This window comes from Neovison vison, chromosome 6 (genome assembly GCF_020171115.1).
Source record: "Neovison vison isolate M4711 chromosome 6, ASM_NN_V1, whole genome shotgun sequence".
NCBI lineage: Eukaryota > Metazoa > Chordata > Mammalia > Carnivora > Mustelidae > Neogale > Neogale vison.
Window position 1 is genome coordinate 212,303 of NC_058096.1, and position 14,567 is coordinate 226,869.

Below are 14,567 nucleotides of genomic sequence, written 5' to 3' on the forward strand. Positions count from 1 at the left end.
AGGGCCGAGATCAGCAAATGAAACTCAAAATAAAAAAAGACAGACGACCAGACCCAGACACGTCCCGCGAGGCTGCGGTACTGAGCGCAGTCAGACCCCGAGACAGACACCGAGACGGCGGAGCCGTACGAAGAGGCGCCTTTCGCACAAACACGCCCGTCAGCGGAGCAGCCACACGGAACAGCAACGAGACGGCTTCAGCTGCAGGTGGATTACGCGTCTCAGTGGGAAAGATCAGTAAAGCTCTTAGAAAATAATATAGAAGAACGTCTCGGGGCGCCTGGGGGGCTCAGTGGGTTAAGCCTCTGCCTTCGGCTCAGGTCATGACCCCGGCGTCCTGGGATCGAGTCCCGCATCGGGCTCCTTGCTCGGCGGGGAGCCTGCTTCTCCCTCTGCCTCTGCCTGCCTCTCTGTCTGCCTGTGCTCGCTCTCCCCCCCCCGATAAATAAATAAAATCTTAAAAAAAAAAAAAAGAACATCTCCGTGGCCCTGAGGTAGGGAAAGAACTCTCACCCAGGAAACAAAAATTACTAACCATAAAGGAAAACAAGGAACCTGTTTCAGACCTCAGTATCGCCCCCAGAGAGGCAACCTGGATCAAAGAGAAGTAAGAAACCATCGTCTCTAAGTACGCCGCAGGCCTGAGGGGAGCGGCTTCATGTCCTGCAGCGGCAACCAATGCGTGCCTGAAAACAAGAACAAGCCCTCGTGGCTCTGGGGGCCGGAAGCCCGAAGTCAGTTTCACGGCGCCACAATGAGGAGAAAAACGCCGCACGACCTCCGGGGACCCTCGGGGCGAACCCGCTCCTGGACCCTTGGGCTTCCCGGTCGGGGCCGCATCGCGCCAGTCTGTGCCCCGGTGCCCCTGCCGCTGCCCTCGGTCTGCGCGCCCACGCTCCCTCCGCCTCTCTCCTGAACGCACGCCGAGGGCACTTAAGTCCCACCCGAACCATCGGGTCACTCGCCTCAGATCCTCAATCCCATCTCCAAAGAGCTTGTCTCCCCAGACGGTAACGTTCACAGGTCCCGACTACAGCACGGTTCTGGGGACCACCGGGAAACGCACCACGACCGGAGGCCGGTAAAAACCACGTCTCGAGAGCCGCTGAGCTCTCAGGAAGACGCGTGCTTCCTTGAGTCGCTCTGGGGAGGGCCGGCGATGCCAGATGTCCCCTCACGACATGGCCGCAGAGGGGCGGAATGACCGCTCTTGCAGGCTCACGGTCCAGCAGCACACGGACCCGCAGAACAACAGGAGCGGAGGCTGGACCTCGCTGGCGGCCAGAGGCCTCCCAAACCCGCCCGGACCTGCCCCAGATCCACGTCCTCCTAAACGGAGCCCACTGCGACCCCACGCTGCCCGCCAGCAGCCACCCCGTGAGCCTGGCCGGGGCCGCAGGCGCTCCGCGGTCCTCACCTCCGGAGCTCCTCCCCCGGCCGGCCTGTGTGCGCTCCTGGGCGGAGGTCTCAGGGCCTCCCGGGGACCCTCCTCCACGTGGGCGATGGGGCGAGGCCGCTGCCAGCTGCTGAGGGGTCGCCCTCCGTTTCTTTCAAATACGACACTCAGGACCGCATGGGAAACGGTGGACGAATGTCACTAAACGCACGTCCGCACCCGCAGCACACACCCCGCCACCAGGCAGCCGAGGCGGCACGGGCGACGTGTCCTCTCAGTGTCGTGAGCGACGGGAGCTCGCAGCGCTGAGAGAGCAGACGTGGGCCGTGATGGTGGGGACCGGCCGCGCGGGGCACAGGGACGCTGCGCTTGCCACGCCACTGGGCTCTGAACCTCAAACTGCTCTAAAAATGGTTGACTAATTTAAAATATAGACACTCAAGGGAAAAAATTAATACACCACAGTGTAATCACGTAAGACTACCCCAAAGCAGTCAGCCAGAACGTGTATTAACACCATTACCACCATTCTAAAACATAATTTGGGATGGAAAGCGAGCTTCAGAAGGACTCATACTGGCGACTGATGAAAAGTCTGGAAGCATGAACACAGCACAACACGCTGTTTAAGGAAACGCAGCACGACGCGCCAACGCCAAGCTCAGGAGGGAGGCGGGGGACGGGGAACCGGAGTGCGGCTCACACTCCCTCTGTAACGGTTCTCTGCAGAGATCTGAAGCTGATCGAACAAAGTCTTCATGTTCTGAAAAATCGGGTGGTGGGTGCACGGGTGCGTACCATGAGCCTCTCGACTACCTACAGGAGAAGCTGCGGCCACACTGGGCACCGCGGCAGGGCCCAGCCCAAGCGCAGCCTCCTGACCCGTCCTCGTCAGCTCATCTACGTTTCCCTGTCGGATCCGGGTCAGACCCCGACACCCGCTCAGGCCGCACGAGGAGACGGACCGCAGAGCCACAGAGGACAGTCCGATTCTTCCTGGGCACACAGCTCCCGGCCGGGCGCCGGGGTGGCTCAGTCGGTTGGGCAGCCGACTCCTGATTTCCGCCGGGGCCTGGTCCGGAAGTCGTGGGACTGAGCCCTCCGTGGGGCTCTGTGCCTGGCGCGGTCCGCTGGTCCCTCTGCCCCACACTCTCTCTCAGATGGATCAAGAGGAGCTTTACACAAGGTACAGCTCTTGGCTGACAAGTTGTATCACACAAATGTGCACGCAGGTAAGAAACCGGCCCTGCAAGCACTGCCCCCGCCAGACCACAGGCCACCCCTCCTCGGGAGCCGCCCTGGCTTCACGGCGCCGTCCACGCGGGCCACGTAAGCCGCTGCCGCTCTCGCAGGGTCTCTGAAGACCCTCTGCAGCGCGGAGCTCCGCCACTGCTGTAATGACGCTCGTCTACCCCCGGGGCCACGGTGTGCCCTCCCAGGTAACTCAGCACACCACGTTCATTTATTTACCTATTTATTTATTTACTTATTACTTCATTTATTTACTTATTGCCAGAGTTTTAAAATTAATCTTGGTTATCTCGCAGGGAATGAGCCTTAACCTTGTTCTCTTCTTCCCACCTGAAAAATGTCTCAACTCTTCTCGGCCGTGCAGCCTTCTACAAGTCCCAGGGTCAGAACGGACAGACCAGTGTGCGGTCCGCACGCACGCATGAAACACCGAGGGTCCTTCTCCACCCAACCCCGGGGCACCACAGTCTCCCTCTCCTGTTTCCCGTCGGCCGAGGTTCCCGGCGATCGTCTGTGGATTTCTGAAGGAGAGCTGCCACATCTTCGTGCACATTCCTGGGTACCGTGTGATTTTGTTGCTGTTGTGAAAGGGCAGGGCTTCTCCCAACGGACTCTCACGTCCCTTCTTCCGGGTGTGAAGGCGCGTTCCCAGTCCCCCCGACGGTCCTGCACCCGGCACTGGTGCGGCCGCTCACTGGCTCTGACACTTCGCTGACTCTCGGGGACTTGTCTGTGGAAGCAAACTCACAGTTTACAAAGACTTTTGTCTTTTCCTTACCAACTGTACTATTAATAGGAGTGTAGATGGACAGATCTTTACTATATCCCTAATTTTATGGGAGTATTTTAAAATTTAAAGTTTTAAAGATTTTCATTTTATTTCTTTTATTTGGCACAGGGAGGACGCACAAGCGGGGAGCAGCAGAGGGGGTGGGAGAAGCAAGCTCCCTACGTGGCAGGGAGCCTGACCCCAGACTCCATCCCAGGACCCGGAGATCATGACCTGAGCCAGAGACAAATGCTTAACCAACTGAGCCCCCCAGCCCCTCCAGGGACCCCTAAAATTTTAAGTTTTAGATTTGCATTTTAATTAATCAAAAATCAGTTAAATGGGCTACTCGGTTCCCACTCCCACCCACGTGACTGGCGGCTGCCGTGGGACACTCGTGGCCGTGGCAGCCCCAGCACAACCCATGTCCACCAGCACAGAAGCTTCTACTGCGCCGCCCTAGAGAGGACAGGCGCCCGCCTCGGCCCTGCTCACCTCACCCGTCCGTAACACCCGTCCGGCCGCAGGAGGCACCTGAGTTTCTCTCCGCACCGGTCTAGGCTCCAGAGGGCCCAGTCCCAACTCCCCGCTAGGATGCACGAACCCCGCTGTAAACCGGCCCCACCTCTCCCAAGAAGCCCTGTCTGCCCGTGTGGCCTGGGGAGCCCTGTCTGCAGACCCCCGGGCACTCGGCCTTGGCTCGTCTCCCTTGGTCTAGCAGGCTCCCCCCGCCCTCCCAGGACGCCCTCCTCACACGTGCTCTCACACCAACGGGAAGAAACTCTATTCCATCCGCCGGGCCCGCCCGAACCAACAGGGGCTCCCCTTGGGGGGCCTGCACACACCTTACGAAACGGCCACCGTCTGTGGGTCTTTCAGCCCTCGCTCGGCCACGGCCCTCAGTCTGCTGAATGCTGCTGAGCGACAGGGGGACACACAGAGTCTTCGTCTGCTCGAGCCGCCCTAACAGAGGACCACAGACTGGGTGGCTCAACACCAGAAACGTACTTGACCCCCGTCAGCAGCTTTGGGTTCCCGGAGGCTCTCCTGGGCCTGCACACACCACCTTCCTGTCTGTCCTCACACGGCCTCTCTGCGCGCACGTGCTCCGGCCACCTCTCGTCTAGGGAGGACGCAGGTCCCGTCGGATCAGAGACCACCGCGACTTCATTTAACCCGCATCCCCACCTTGAAGGACGTTCTCTAAATAGAGTCCCAACTACGAATCTGCTAAGTTAAATTCCACATTGAGTCTTCACATATGAACTGTCTTCAACATACGAATTTGGAGGATACAACTGAGCCCATGATGCCAAAATTACCCAATAATGAGGCCAGATCATCTCATTTCTATACCCTTTATCTCTAAATTATCCTGATGTCAGTGTTTCCTGAAAAGGGCTCTTCCACGGCCCCCAGCCTCAGAGACAAGCCAGCAGAGCCCGGAGTCCAGCAGGAACTCCACGACACGACACGACACGACACGACACGTGCTTCTGAGTTACTCACCTGCTTCGACAGCATGAACGTGTCCTTTCCCATTTCAGATACTCAATTTAAAGGTCTTTTATCAGAGATCCTAGAGAGAAAGTTCTGAAATCTGGAGGGAAACAAAAGATCTTTCTCTGCTATTTCTACTACGAGACTCTCAAGGCATGAAGTCGGTGTAAACGGATAGCACAGGACTTCCACGCGTCCCTTCGAGCTGAGCGACACAAAGCCCAAGTCTGGAAGGAAACCCTGCAGGATTACTGGCCCGGGGACCACCTGAGGTGCCGTCCCGAGGGTCCAGGAGACCCCAAACACAGAAGCCATTCATCTCGTGTGTGGAAGAGGACGAGGGCGTCTGGGGCATCCGTCCGAGTGATTCTTGGTCAATAAAGGACAGAGGCAACTGTTTTCAGGTGTTGTGTCTTTCACTGATTACAGGTTCTTCTTGGCCGTGCAGTATGTAATTTCCTACTCTTCGTATGCATAAGCACAATATCAGAAATGTTAGATAATCTTGTCTATGAAGATTGATCCGTGAAGACTGCAGTCGTACTCAGAAGCAAGCTTACTGCCAACAAAATGCTACAGCAAAGATTAGTTCTGAGGGCGCCTGGGCAGCTCAGTCGTTAAGCCTCTGCCTCCGGCTCAGGTCATGATCCCAGGGTCCTGGGATCGAGCCCCGCATGGGGCTCCCTGCTCCGCGGCGAGCCTGCTTCTCCCTCTCCTGCTTCCCCTGCTTGTGTTCCCTCTCTCGCTGTCTCGCTGTCTCTCTTTCTCTCTGTCAAATTAATAAATGATAAAATCTTTTAAAAATTAGTTGTAAAAGATCTACGAGCGGAGCAGGATAAAATAACACAACCCTCTGTTCAGCTACATCACAGTACAGCGACCAAACACTTTGTATGAATTCATTTTATTTATTTTTTTTATATTTTATTTACTTATTTGTCAGAGAGAGAGAGGAGACAGCCCAAGCGGGGGAGCAGCAGGCAGAGAGAGAAGCAGAGCCAGGAGTCCCATGTGGGGCTCGATGCCACGCGGGGCTCGATCCCGGGACTCCAGGATCATGACCTGAGCCGAAGGCTGACACTCAGTGGACTAAGCCACCCAGATGCCCTTAAATTCACTTTTATTTTAAATAAATGTTGCATTATCACATCAGGTAAAAGAACACATGAAAAAATGAATAAAAATGTGTTTTCAAAAATTACAACTCTTCTGTACTTTTCCAGTAGAAGAGCAGGACAGTCAGCCTGGACCCTGACGGAGAGAGACGGGCGTGTGGCAGCACCACAGGGACGACCGTTCACTGGGGGCTCGAGGCATGAGGAGTGGGTGCTGGTCACGGGGCGCAGGGGTGACGCCATTCCCCTCCCCCGCTCTTGCTTCCATGGGGACGTGTGGCCAGGCACAGACTCTTCATTCTAGCAGACCAGGGCCCCCCGTCGAGCCTCTTTGCAGACTTCAAAGTCCGAGGCGTACCCCTCCCCCACGCGGTCAGATGAGAGGTCTCCAGAGAGAGGGGACCGAACGGCCCACAGAGGCTCCGGACAGTGTGCGACTCGGACCCCCACACAACCCACGCCTCATCTGAAGGCCTGCCCTGGGGATGCCCCCCCAAGACTGCCAGCGAGTGCCCCGGGAGAAACTGAGGCACAGCCAGCCGGCCCCGCGAGGGCCCCCTTGCAGACCCAGCCAACAGCTCACAGGACGGCCACGCCCCTGTCCGCGAGGTCCTCAGGGCTGCGGAGTGCGGGACACAGAGGCAGGACACCGTTCTCTGGCGGTGCCCCTTGCGGCCGGCCCTCGGGAGGAGGAGGCAGTGCCGGGGCCGCACACGGGCGGCGGGCTGCGAGCTGGCCTGCAGCTAGTGGTCAGGAATCAGGTTAGGCACAGACCTACTGAACGGACAGGGACGGTGTTTCAAGCATCAGGATAGCAAACCCGTGATATTCACGGAACCTGTTATCTGCACGAAGCGTTCAATAACCACTTCCTGTCCACAGTCGTGGCTGCAGTCCGCAGTCACCCCAAAACAGCAACACAATCAGGCCAACTAGCTGGGGTCCCATCACCGCAGGGGCCGTGGCCATTGCTTCCTTGAACAGCCGAGAAACTGCGTCCCCCCCCCCACCCCAGTCACCCTCCTCTCCCCGAGGCCGTCCCTGGGCACGCGGGCAGCCGCTCCAACCAGAGCCCAGGGGTCGCATCCCGGCTCCTTGCTGTCCCCCCGCCACCAGCCAATCCCTCTGCCCCTCCTGCAGGCCGAGCGGGCACTACCGCTCCTCTCCCAGCAGTGCCTGCCCCGGGTGACCTGAGCCCCGTTCACGCTTGACCCCCCGCAAGCCGCTCTTGGCACGCAGCCAGGGAGTCTTCAAGGACACGCACCGATGGAACACCGGGTCCTGCGACCCTCACGACCCCTCGGGTGGACGCCGGTGGAGCCAGCAGACCCGGCCCAGGCTCAGGCCGCCTCCTACCACCCGCCCCTTCTCATCACCTGAGTCCCGGCCTGAGCCAACCCAGCCGGCTGGGATGCTCCGTCCCGTCACGCGCAGTGCGACTGCCCAGGGGGTCCTGAGCACTGGTCTAAAACCGCCTCCCCAAGGTCCAGCTGTTGCCTCTCTTTTCAGCAGAGCCTGGACGGACAGAAGCCCCTGGGCGTGGAAGACACGCCAGCGCCCCGCAGACGGGGACACAGAAGAGAGCAAGGTGGGCTTGGCCCCCCTCTCAGGAAGGGTCACTGTGGACACCTAAACCACAGCCAGCCCCAGGCAAGCGGGTCCTGAGAGGGAATAATTCAACCCGATACGCGCGGACCCACACCTGGGCGGCAAGTCCCGTCTCCAAGCGCACTGTCAGGGCAGACGCTTAAGCCACACCACCAGGCACGCCAGCCTTTCCAGCTGGCTCGAAACCAGAGAGCCCCACGGCAGTCCAGGGGCCCTGAGAAGCAATGCTAAGACGGAACACGCACGCAGGCGACCTCGGGGAGACATGCCCGTGAGGGGGACGGGGAGCGAGCCAGAGGGTGGAGCGCGGCACGACCCAGGGGACCCCTCGCGGCGGCAGAGGGAGGAGGCGGGCTGCGTGGAAACAGTCATAGACTCGACTCGGCTCTCAGGAAGTTCCAGGCCGCGTGCGTCCCCGCGCCAAAGGCCCCGCAGGAGCCACAGGCGCCCTGGCTCCCGCCTGCCTTTGTATTCCTGCAACAGAAGCGCGGCCTCGGCGTGCGGGCGGCGTGGACCCACAGCCCAGAGCTGAGGCCACGGGGGCGTCAGACCCTTCCAGATGGCACTTGAGACTTGAGCCACACACCAGTGGGGACTCGCCGGTACTTTCTTCCTGGTAGTCTGAGCAACTGCACCAAATCCAGGGCAGCGGCACCCTGAGACGCAGGTCTGCCCTGCTGACGAACAGCTTCACTGAATCTGGAAGACGGTCACCGAGAAAGCTAAGGGCTCAGCCAGGCACGGTGATTCTGGATTTGCAGCTGCAAACAGGGTGCCTGGATGGCTCGGGCCGTGGAGGGTGCGACTCTGGATCTCGGTGCCATGCATCCGAGCCCCACAGTGGCCGCGAAGATCACTTAAAATAAAAAATAATAAAAGGTTTAAACAACTGAAAATAAGCACCCTGTGTAGTTTTTACTTTTATTAATTAAACATTTATTAAAATGCCTAATACATGCTAGGTGCTGAGGACGACATAAGATGAGATCAAACTTCCTGTTCCCTACGAAGTAGCAGAGCTCGCAAACAAAGAAACGCGACCACGCGGTAAACCGGGCAGGAGGGACACGGTTAGCACGACGGGGACACGGGGCAAACGCGCCTCCCCGGAGAAGGGGTGTTTCCCAGAGGAAGGCGGAACCTCAGAGAGAAAGTGAAGTTTAAACAAGGCAGGAATTCAACGGTACAGAATAGTTGGCAACGGACGGTATGTGGAAAGTTTTAGGGTATTAAAACTGAAGTCACAGTATGGACACTCTTTTAAAAATATATCAAAATTCTGTAAAGAAAAAAAGTTTTATAAGGAGCCTGTGCTAGGACGATTCCCTACAAAAAAATTCCACAAGGAATATTCCCGAATCATGTAAAGTGGCACACGTAAGCATTTAGTAAGTATAACCTTCAGAAGCATCTGACTGTCTTTACAAATATAAAGAGAAATCCTATTATGCCAACAACAGCTAAAAAGTCTGTTCCAAAAGTATAAAGAAATATACAGTGACATTTGGGCATTTCCTTAAAAGCTGTTATTAGAGTTGCATGGACTAGAACTTTTCAAAGGTTTTGGACGCAGGACCCCTTCACACTCTCAGAAATCAGAAGAGCTTTTGTTTGTGTCTGTTCTATCGATCAACATTTACCGTATTAGGAATTAAAATGGTGAAATTTTTAAGTGTTTAATTCACTCAGATTTGTTTATAATAAACCATGTCAACATAAATATATTTTAATTTAAAAAAATAAGAGATTTCCAGAGCCAAAAACATTCAGCGAGGACAGGGGTTGTCTTCCTCTCACCAGTGTGTCAAGCCTGGCTTCGCAGAGAACGGTCTCGATTCCCTCCTCTGCTTCCGCGTCCCGCCTCTTCCAACGCCTGGCTCGACGGGGCGACCGGCCGCGGCCGTGGAAGAGGGCGGAGTGTTGGGGCAGCCCTTCCAGACCGCGCGGGCGCCCTCCGCACCACGCCCCCCAGCAAGGCAAGCGGCGCTTTCTCTCAGGCTGCGAGCAATGCGGAGCCCGAAACCCCACCCGTGAGTTGTCGCCCTGTTGGGTCACAGCCCGATGGTCTGTATTTTGAAAGATCTTGTCTCCTGCGCACAAATTTGCAGCATGATACATTGATCTTCCTAACGTGGACACACTCCATTACATAGTATCAAAAACTGACAGTAATATTGCCGCTGATCTCAGCAAAAAAGTTTAAGTAATGAGAGGCTGTCCTGCTCGTGTGCCGATAAGTTTTATAAAATCCTAATTTTTGTTCAAAACCACAAACATGGTCACTGGCCATAAACGGACACTTGTTCTCGTCCACCACAGACCCGTCTTGCACCTGCAGTTTGTCCAACACCCATTTCTCCAGTAAACACGGATCGTGCCATGACAGCGGCCCGTTCACTTTGCAAGTCAAGGCGCAGGAGGCCTGTCCCTCCCAGCAGGCCCTGCGGCTCTGCGAGGCGCTTCCCATCTCCTCACGTGGACTACTAGAAAGACGGGTATTCAAGGGTCGAGACTTGGGAAAATTAAGTTTCACCGCTCCATCAAGGAAGGACACTTTTAAGTGGATGTGGCCCCAATCTCTGCTGCTGACCGGGGTGGGGGGGCTGCACCGCCAGGGTCCTGGCCTTGATGAAGCCGCCAGCGTTGCTTTCTACCCCCAGTGCAAACACAGAGAACGGAGATGGCCTCCCAGCAGCCCTGCGAACACAGACCTCCTTCGCAGGCGCCCAGGAGAAAAAGGTCTCAGGGGCCCCCAGAGGACGCACACTGGCAGATTACTTCTAGAAGGAAACCCAGAAAATGGACCCTAGAAAGCACCTGGTCGGGGGCATCACACACACTCACTCGCTCTAGCCCACATTTCCTTTGAACTATTTCACTTCTCGGCCCCTGGACCCGCATTACTTGTTAAAAAGGCAGTGTGCAAAGCTGATCAGTGGAGAAACAGAGCTAACCCTGACCGCTGACAGCTGAAACATTAGCTAGTACCCAGTGGGCACTCAACAATTACGGAATGCACGAATATATACACATAACAACTACAAAAAAACAAAAAGTGGCAAGAATCCCACAGGCGAGAACACATGTGATGACACTTCCAAGAAAGCGGCCACATCAGAGATGATCAGGAAAAGCTCAAAATAAGAAGGGATTTGGGCTGGGCTTTGATGGATGGGAAGAATTTGTAGACACGAGAACTTTAACATATCACAAAATATTTAGGAAGCACAGCAAATGTTTATCGATGGAGAAGCAATGTCAGGTTACCTTTTTGGAAACCAAGAATTCCCTCACGAGTCACAGACATTAAGGACGCGTAACAAGGAAGAAAGCTTTGTGCAGACGCCCTCCCCTGCACCCACAGAGCCTTTCCCCTTTCTGCTCGCCCGCCTGCAGGCTGAGGCCCGGCACGAACAAAACGCAGGAAAACAAGCAACAGAGTCAAGGTAAAGCTCGTCAACAGTCCCACTGCCCACAGGAGGGACAAAGGCACAGGAGCGGGACAACCGTCGCCCACTGCGCACCCCTTTCCTTTCTGAGCCACTGCAGGCGCCTCAGACAAAGCACGAACCCGACACCAACATCCGGGTTTTAAAGCAGCTCAGCGCCCCAGCCCCGAGGGGCTGCGCCGTACCAACGCGCGCTGTGAGCCAACCGGAAGGTAATGGACACTGCAATAGGTCAACGACCAGTGTTTGGGAATTAATTGTTTTCAAGTCTAATAATCTCATTTTCACCCACAGACACTCTCCCAGGCCTACGTGTGAGTCTATGCGTGTTCACGGTGCGGGCCGCGGCTGTCGAGGAAGAGCGGGACATCCCCCCTTTACCCTCTTCTTCCTAAGAAGGATGAAACAGCAGGGAAAGTTAGGGGCAAGACCAGAGCTCCCCTGGGGAGCTCCTAACATAAAGCCAACAAACCTGCCCTCGAGGAAAAAAATCAGTGTATTCTAAGACCAGAAGCCCCCCAAGGGCTGACCCCAATGACAGCGGTCAATGATGACGATCCAGTGGGCCCACACGTGAGTCGTGAGCAAAGGCAGGGCCACACTCCCAGCCAGTCCCGACCGGTGCGCAGGCCAAGGGAAGCCGTGCGGGGTTTTCCGATTACCCAGGCCCCTACCACGACCCGTCTCCAGCGGGCAGCACTTGGTCTGTTACCGTCCTCGGCCCCCTCAGCCGCCTCGCCGTGCCGACCCTACATTCCATGCACGTTCTCCTTCGGAGAAGTCACCCTAACGGACACCCCTGGGGGGGACGGGAGGCACCGGACAAAGACCCCCGCTGACGACTTCTACTTGATCGAAACAGACACGACGACAAGACTCCCGTGGCTGCTTCAGGACCGTGCTCCCTTAGCGAAACCTTCCTTGAACCGCGTCCATAAAACACCTCCCGAGGTTCGAGGCCCGTTCACGTCCTCCGTCGTCCGACGGAACCTCCACGAGAACCACGGACGTCCGCACCGCCGCTGCGCCCCTCCTCGGACAGCCGGCCAAACCCCAGTTCAGAGCCGCCGTCCTCCGGCGAAGTTCCGGGGCACGTACCAGCTGCCGCGAAGATGCGTGAAGACGCCGAGGGCCGGCCCAAGACGCGGTCGCGGCCGCAAACCGTCTCCGAGCCCACCGGGAGGCCGGCCGGCGTCCACACAGGCCCCGCGCAAACGGACGAAGCCGGCGTCAGAGGTGTGGGAACCCCCGGGGAACAGGGCCAAGTGCGGCTGTGCCTGAATCATCACTGACCTATTTGGGCCAAAAGAAAGGTGTCAGGCGAGTCTAGAAGCTGGACGCAGGCCAGGCTCCGGCCTCCTGGCACAGGGCACTCTGTCCTCTCCTCCCAAGGCTCTGTTCACGCCCTCCTCGGCCCGAGCTGGCTGTCCCGCGGCTCTCCGCCAACAGCCTTCCGGCCTTCACCGGGCTCGACACCCCACGCACACACCACAAAGAGGACAGCGCGGCCGCGGGCAACAAAGCGCGTCTCCCACCCCGTACCCGTTCCCACCGACCAGCCACCAAGTTCTCAAAGCACCCGCTGTCCTGTCCGCTCCTGGAAAGCCTCCAACGTGCAGCCGCAGGACGACGAGCGTTGGGGGCGCGGCGAAGGCAGGGAGGGTCAGGAGCTGCAGACACACCTGACACGTCGTGGTCGCATCGGCCGGTAGCCGCATGGCCAGGAACCAAGGTGCGCACCTCCGGCCGGAACCGGGCCTCCCGGGAGCCCCGCAGGCCTCTGCAGAGCCTCTCCCAGCCGCCACGGCCTAGCACTGCATTACGGAACCGTGCCACAGAGCAGGACCCGACTCAGACGGGCTGCAAGCGGGGGCCGCACCCTCGGACGGGGACGGGGACGGGGACAGCCGCGCCCTCCACTCCGAGCTTCGTGGGGGTTTGATGCCACAGTCCGAGGGGCGCACACCGGGATGGCCCTTTCCGAAATTCTCTGCCCCGACCTGCGCCCTCCTACCAGCCCGAAACCCGAAGGACGGCTGGGCTCTGAGGACACGGACGCTGGAAACTGAAATGCACTTAAGGCTGCACCACGGAGTTAAACACGGAGACGTGCTTCCTCCAAGGCCGCCGGCTGCCCTGAACACCGGGGGCAACACCTCCAAACACAACCTCAGGCCCCAGGCCTCGGGGAGGGTCGCCTGCAGGCCGCCGCCAGCGACCTCTGACGCACCCTTCCTTCCTCCAGCCTCTGCCCAACAGACCACCACTCGCTGAGCTTTCCCCGAATGTTTTAAATGTTCCAGAAACGGAGCAACAAGCGCGCGCTGAGTGCCCAGGGCTTTGCATGGGATCTTCCGGCCTGAGCGGGGCAGACGCGCAGGTGCAGGTCCCGGCGGGCAGCGGCGGGACACGGGCAGCTCACGGGCCTGGGCGCGGCCCCTCGGGAAGCCCAGACCCGCCGCCGGAGCTCGGAGCTCGGAGCACCGCGGCTCGGCCCAGCACGGCCCTTCCCGTCCCACTCACGAGCTCGCGGCCGCACCGCAGGGCCGGTGACCCGCCTGGAACCCGAAGGCCGGCGCGGAAGGCGGGTGGCGGGGCGTCCAGATCCCCGGGGGAGGGCCAGGCAGGGGTCCCCGGGGGAGGGCCGGAGGGGGATCCGGGCCGGGGTCTGAAGCCCCCGGGTCCCCGCCGGGCGGGATCTGGGGTCCGGGGCCAGGGCCGAGGGGGACGGGTTGGGAATGTGTGTGTCTGCGCGGCGTGAGGGCGGGCGCCCCCGGTCAGGGGTCAGGGGTCCCGGTCAGGGGTCCCGGGGTCCCGCGGGCCGGGGTCCGGGCCGCTCACCTTCCGACAGCTCCAGCTCCAGCTCGGCCAGGCTCTCCCGCACCTCGGCGGGCAGCGGCACCGCCTCCAGCGGACACCCGCGGTCGGCCATGGCCCGCTCCGGCCGCGCCCCGAGGGCGACCAGGCCGGACACGCCCGGGAAGGGCCGGGCCAGGGCCGGGCGGCGGCGCGGGCGGAGGCTACCTCGCTCCCCTCAGCCCGGCGACCCGCATCCGCCGCGCGGGGAGCTGAGGCGGCGGGGTAGGGGCGCGGCCCGAGCGGCTCCGCACCGGCGCGGGCGCGAGCACGAGCGCGGGCGCGAGCACGAGCGCGGAGTCGCCAGCCCGCGCGCCCGACCTCCTGGCGGGCCCTGCCACGGAGTGCGCGTGCGCGGCGGGCGGGGCGGGCGAGAGAGTGCGCGTGCGCGGCCCGGCGTGGGCGGGGCTTGCAGCCGCCGGCCCGCCCAGCAAACGCGAGGGCTGCGGTCAGCCCCGAGGCGGCGGCGAGCGCCCCGCGGGCCCCGTTGGGAGAGGCGGGCGGGAGGGCGGGGCCCCGGACGCTGTGCAGCTGGGCCGGGCACTGCCCGCCGCCGAGGCGGGGGCGCGGGGGACGCCGCGGCCGGGGGCTCGGGGGTGAGGCGCCGCTCTCCGCCGGGCCGG

General features: G+C 59.6%; 1 protein-coding gene across 5 annotated transcripts in view; it reads right to left on the reverse strand.

Annotated features, from left to right (window-relative positions):
• DIP2A (disco interacting protein 2 homolog A) overlaps positions 1-14,185 on the reverse strand; it is a 93,179-nt gene extending 78,994 nt beyond the window's left edge. For all 5 annotated transcript variants that reach the window (XM_044250743.1, XM_044250742.1, XM_044250741.1 and 2 more), the window contains exon 1: positions 13,930-14,185. In XM_044250743.1, coding sequence (XP_044106678.1) covers positions 13,930-14,020 — 91 coding nt within the window. In that variant the 5' untranslated portion in view covers positions 14,021-14,185. The remainder of the gene's footprint in view (positions 1-13,929) is intronic.
• Between the last annotated feature and the right edge of the window lie 382 nt (positions 14,186-14,567).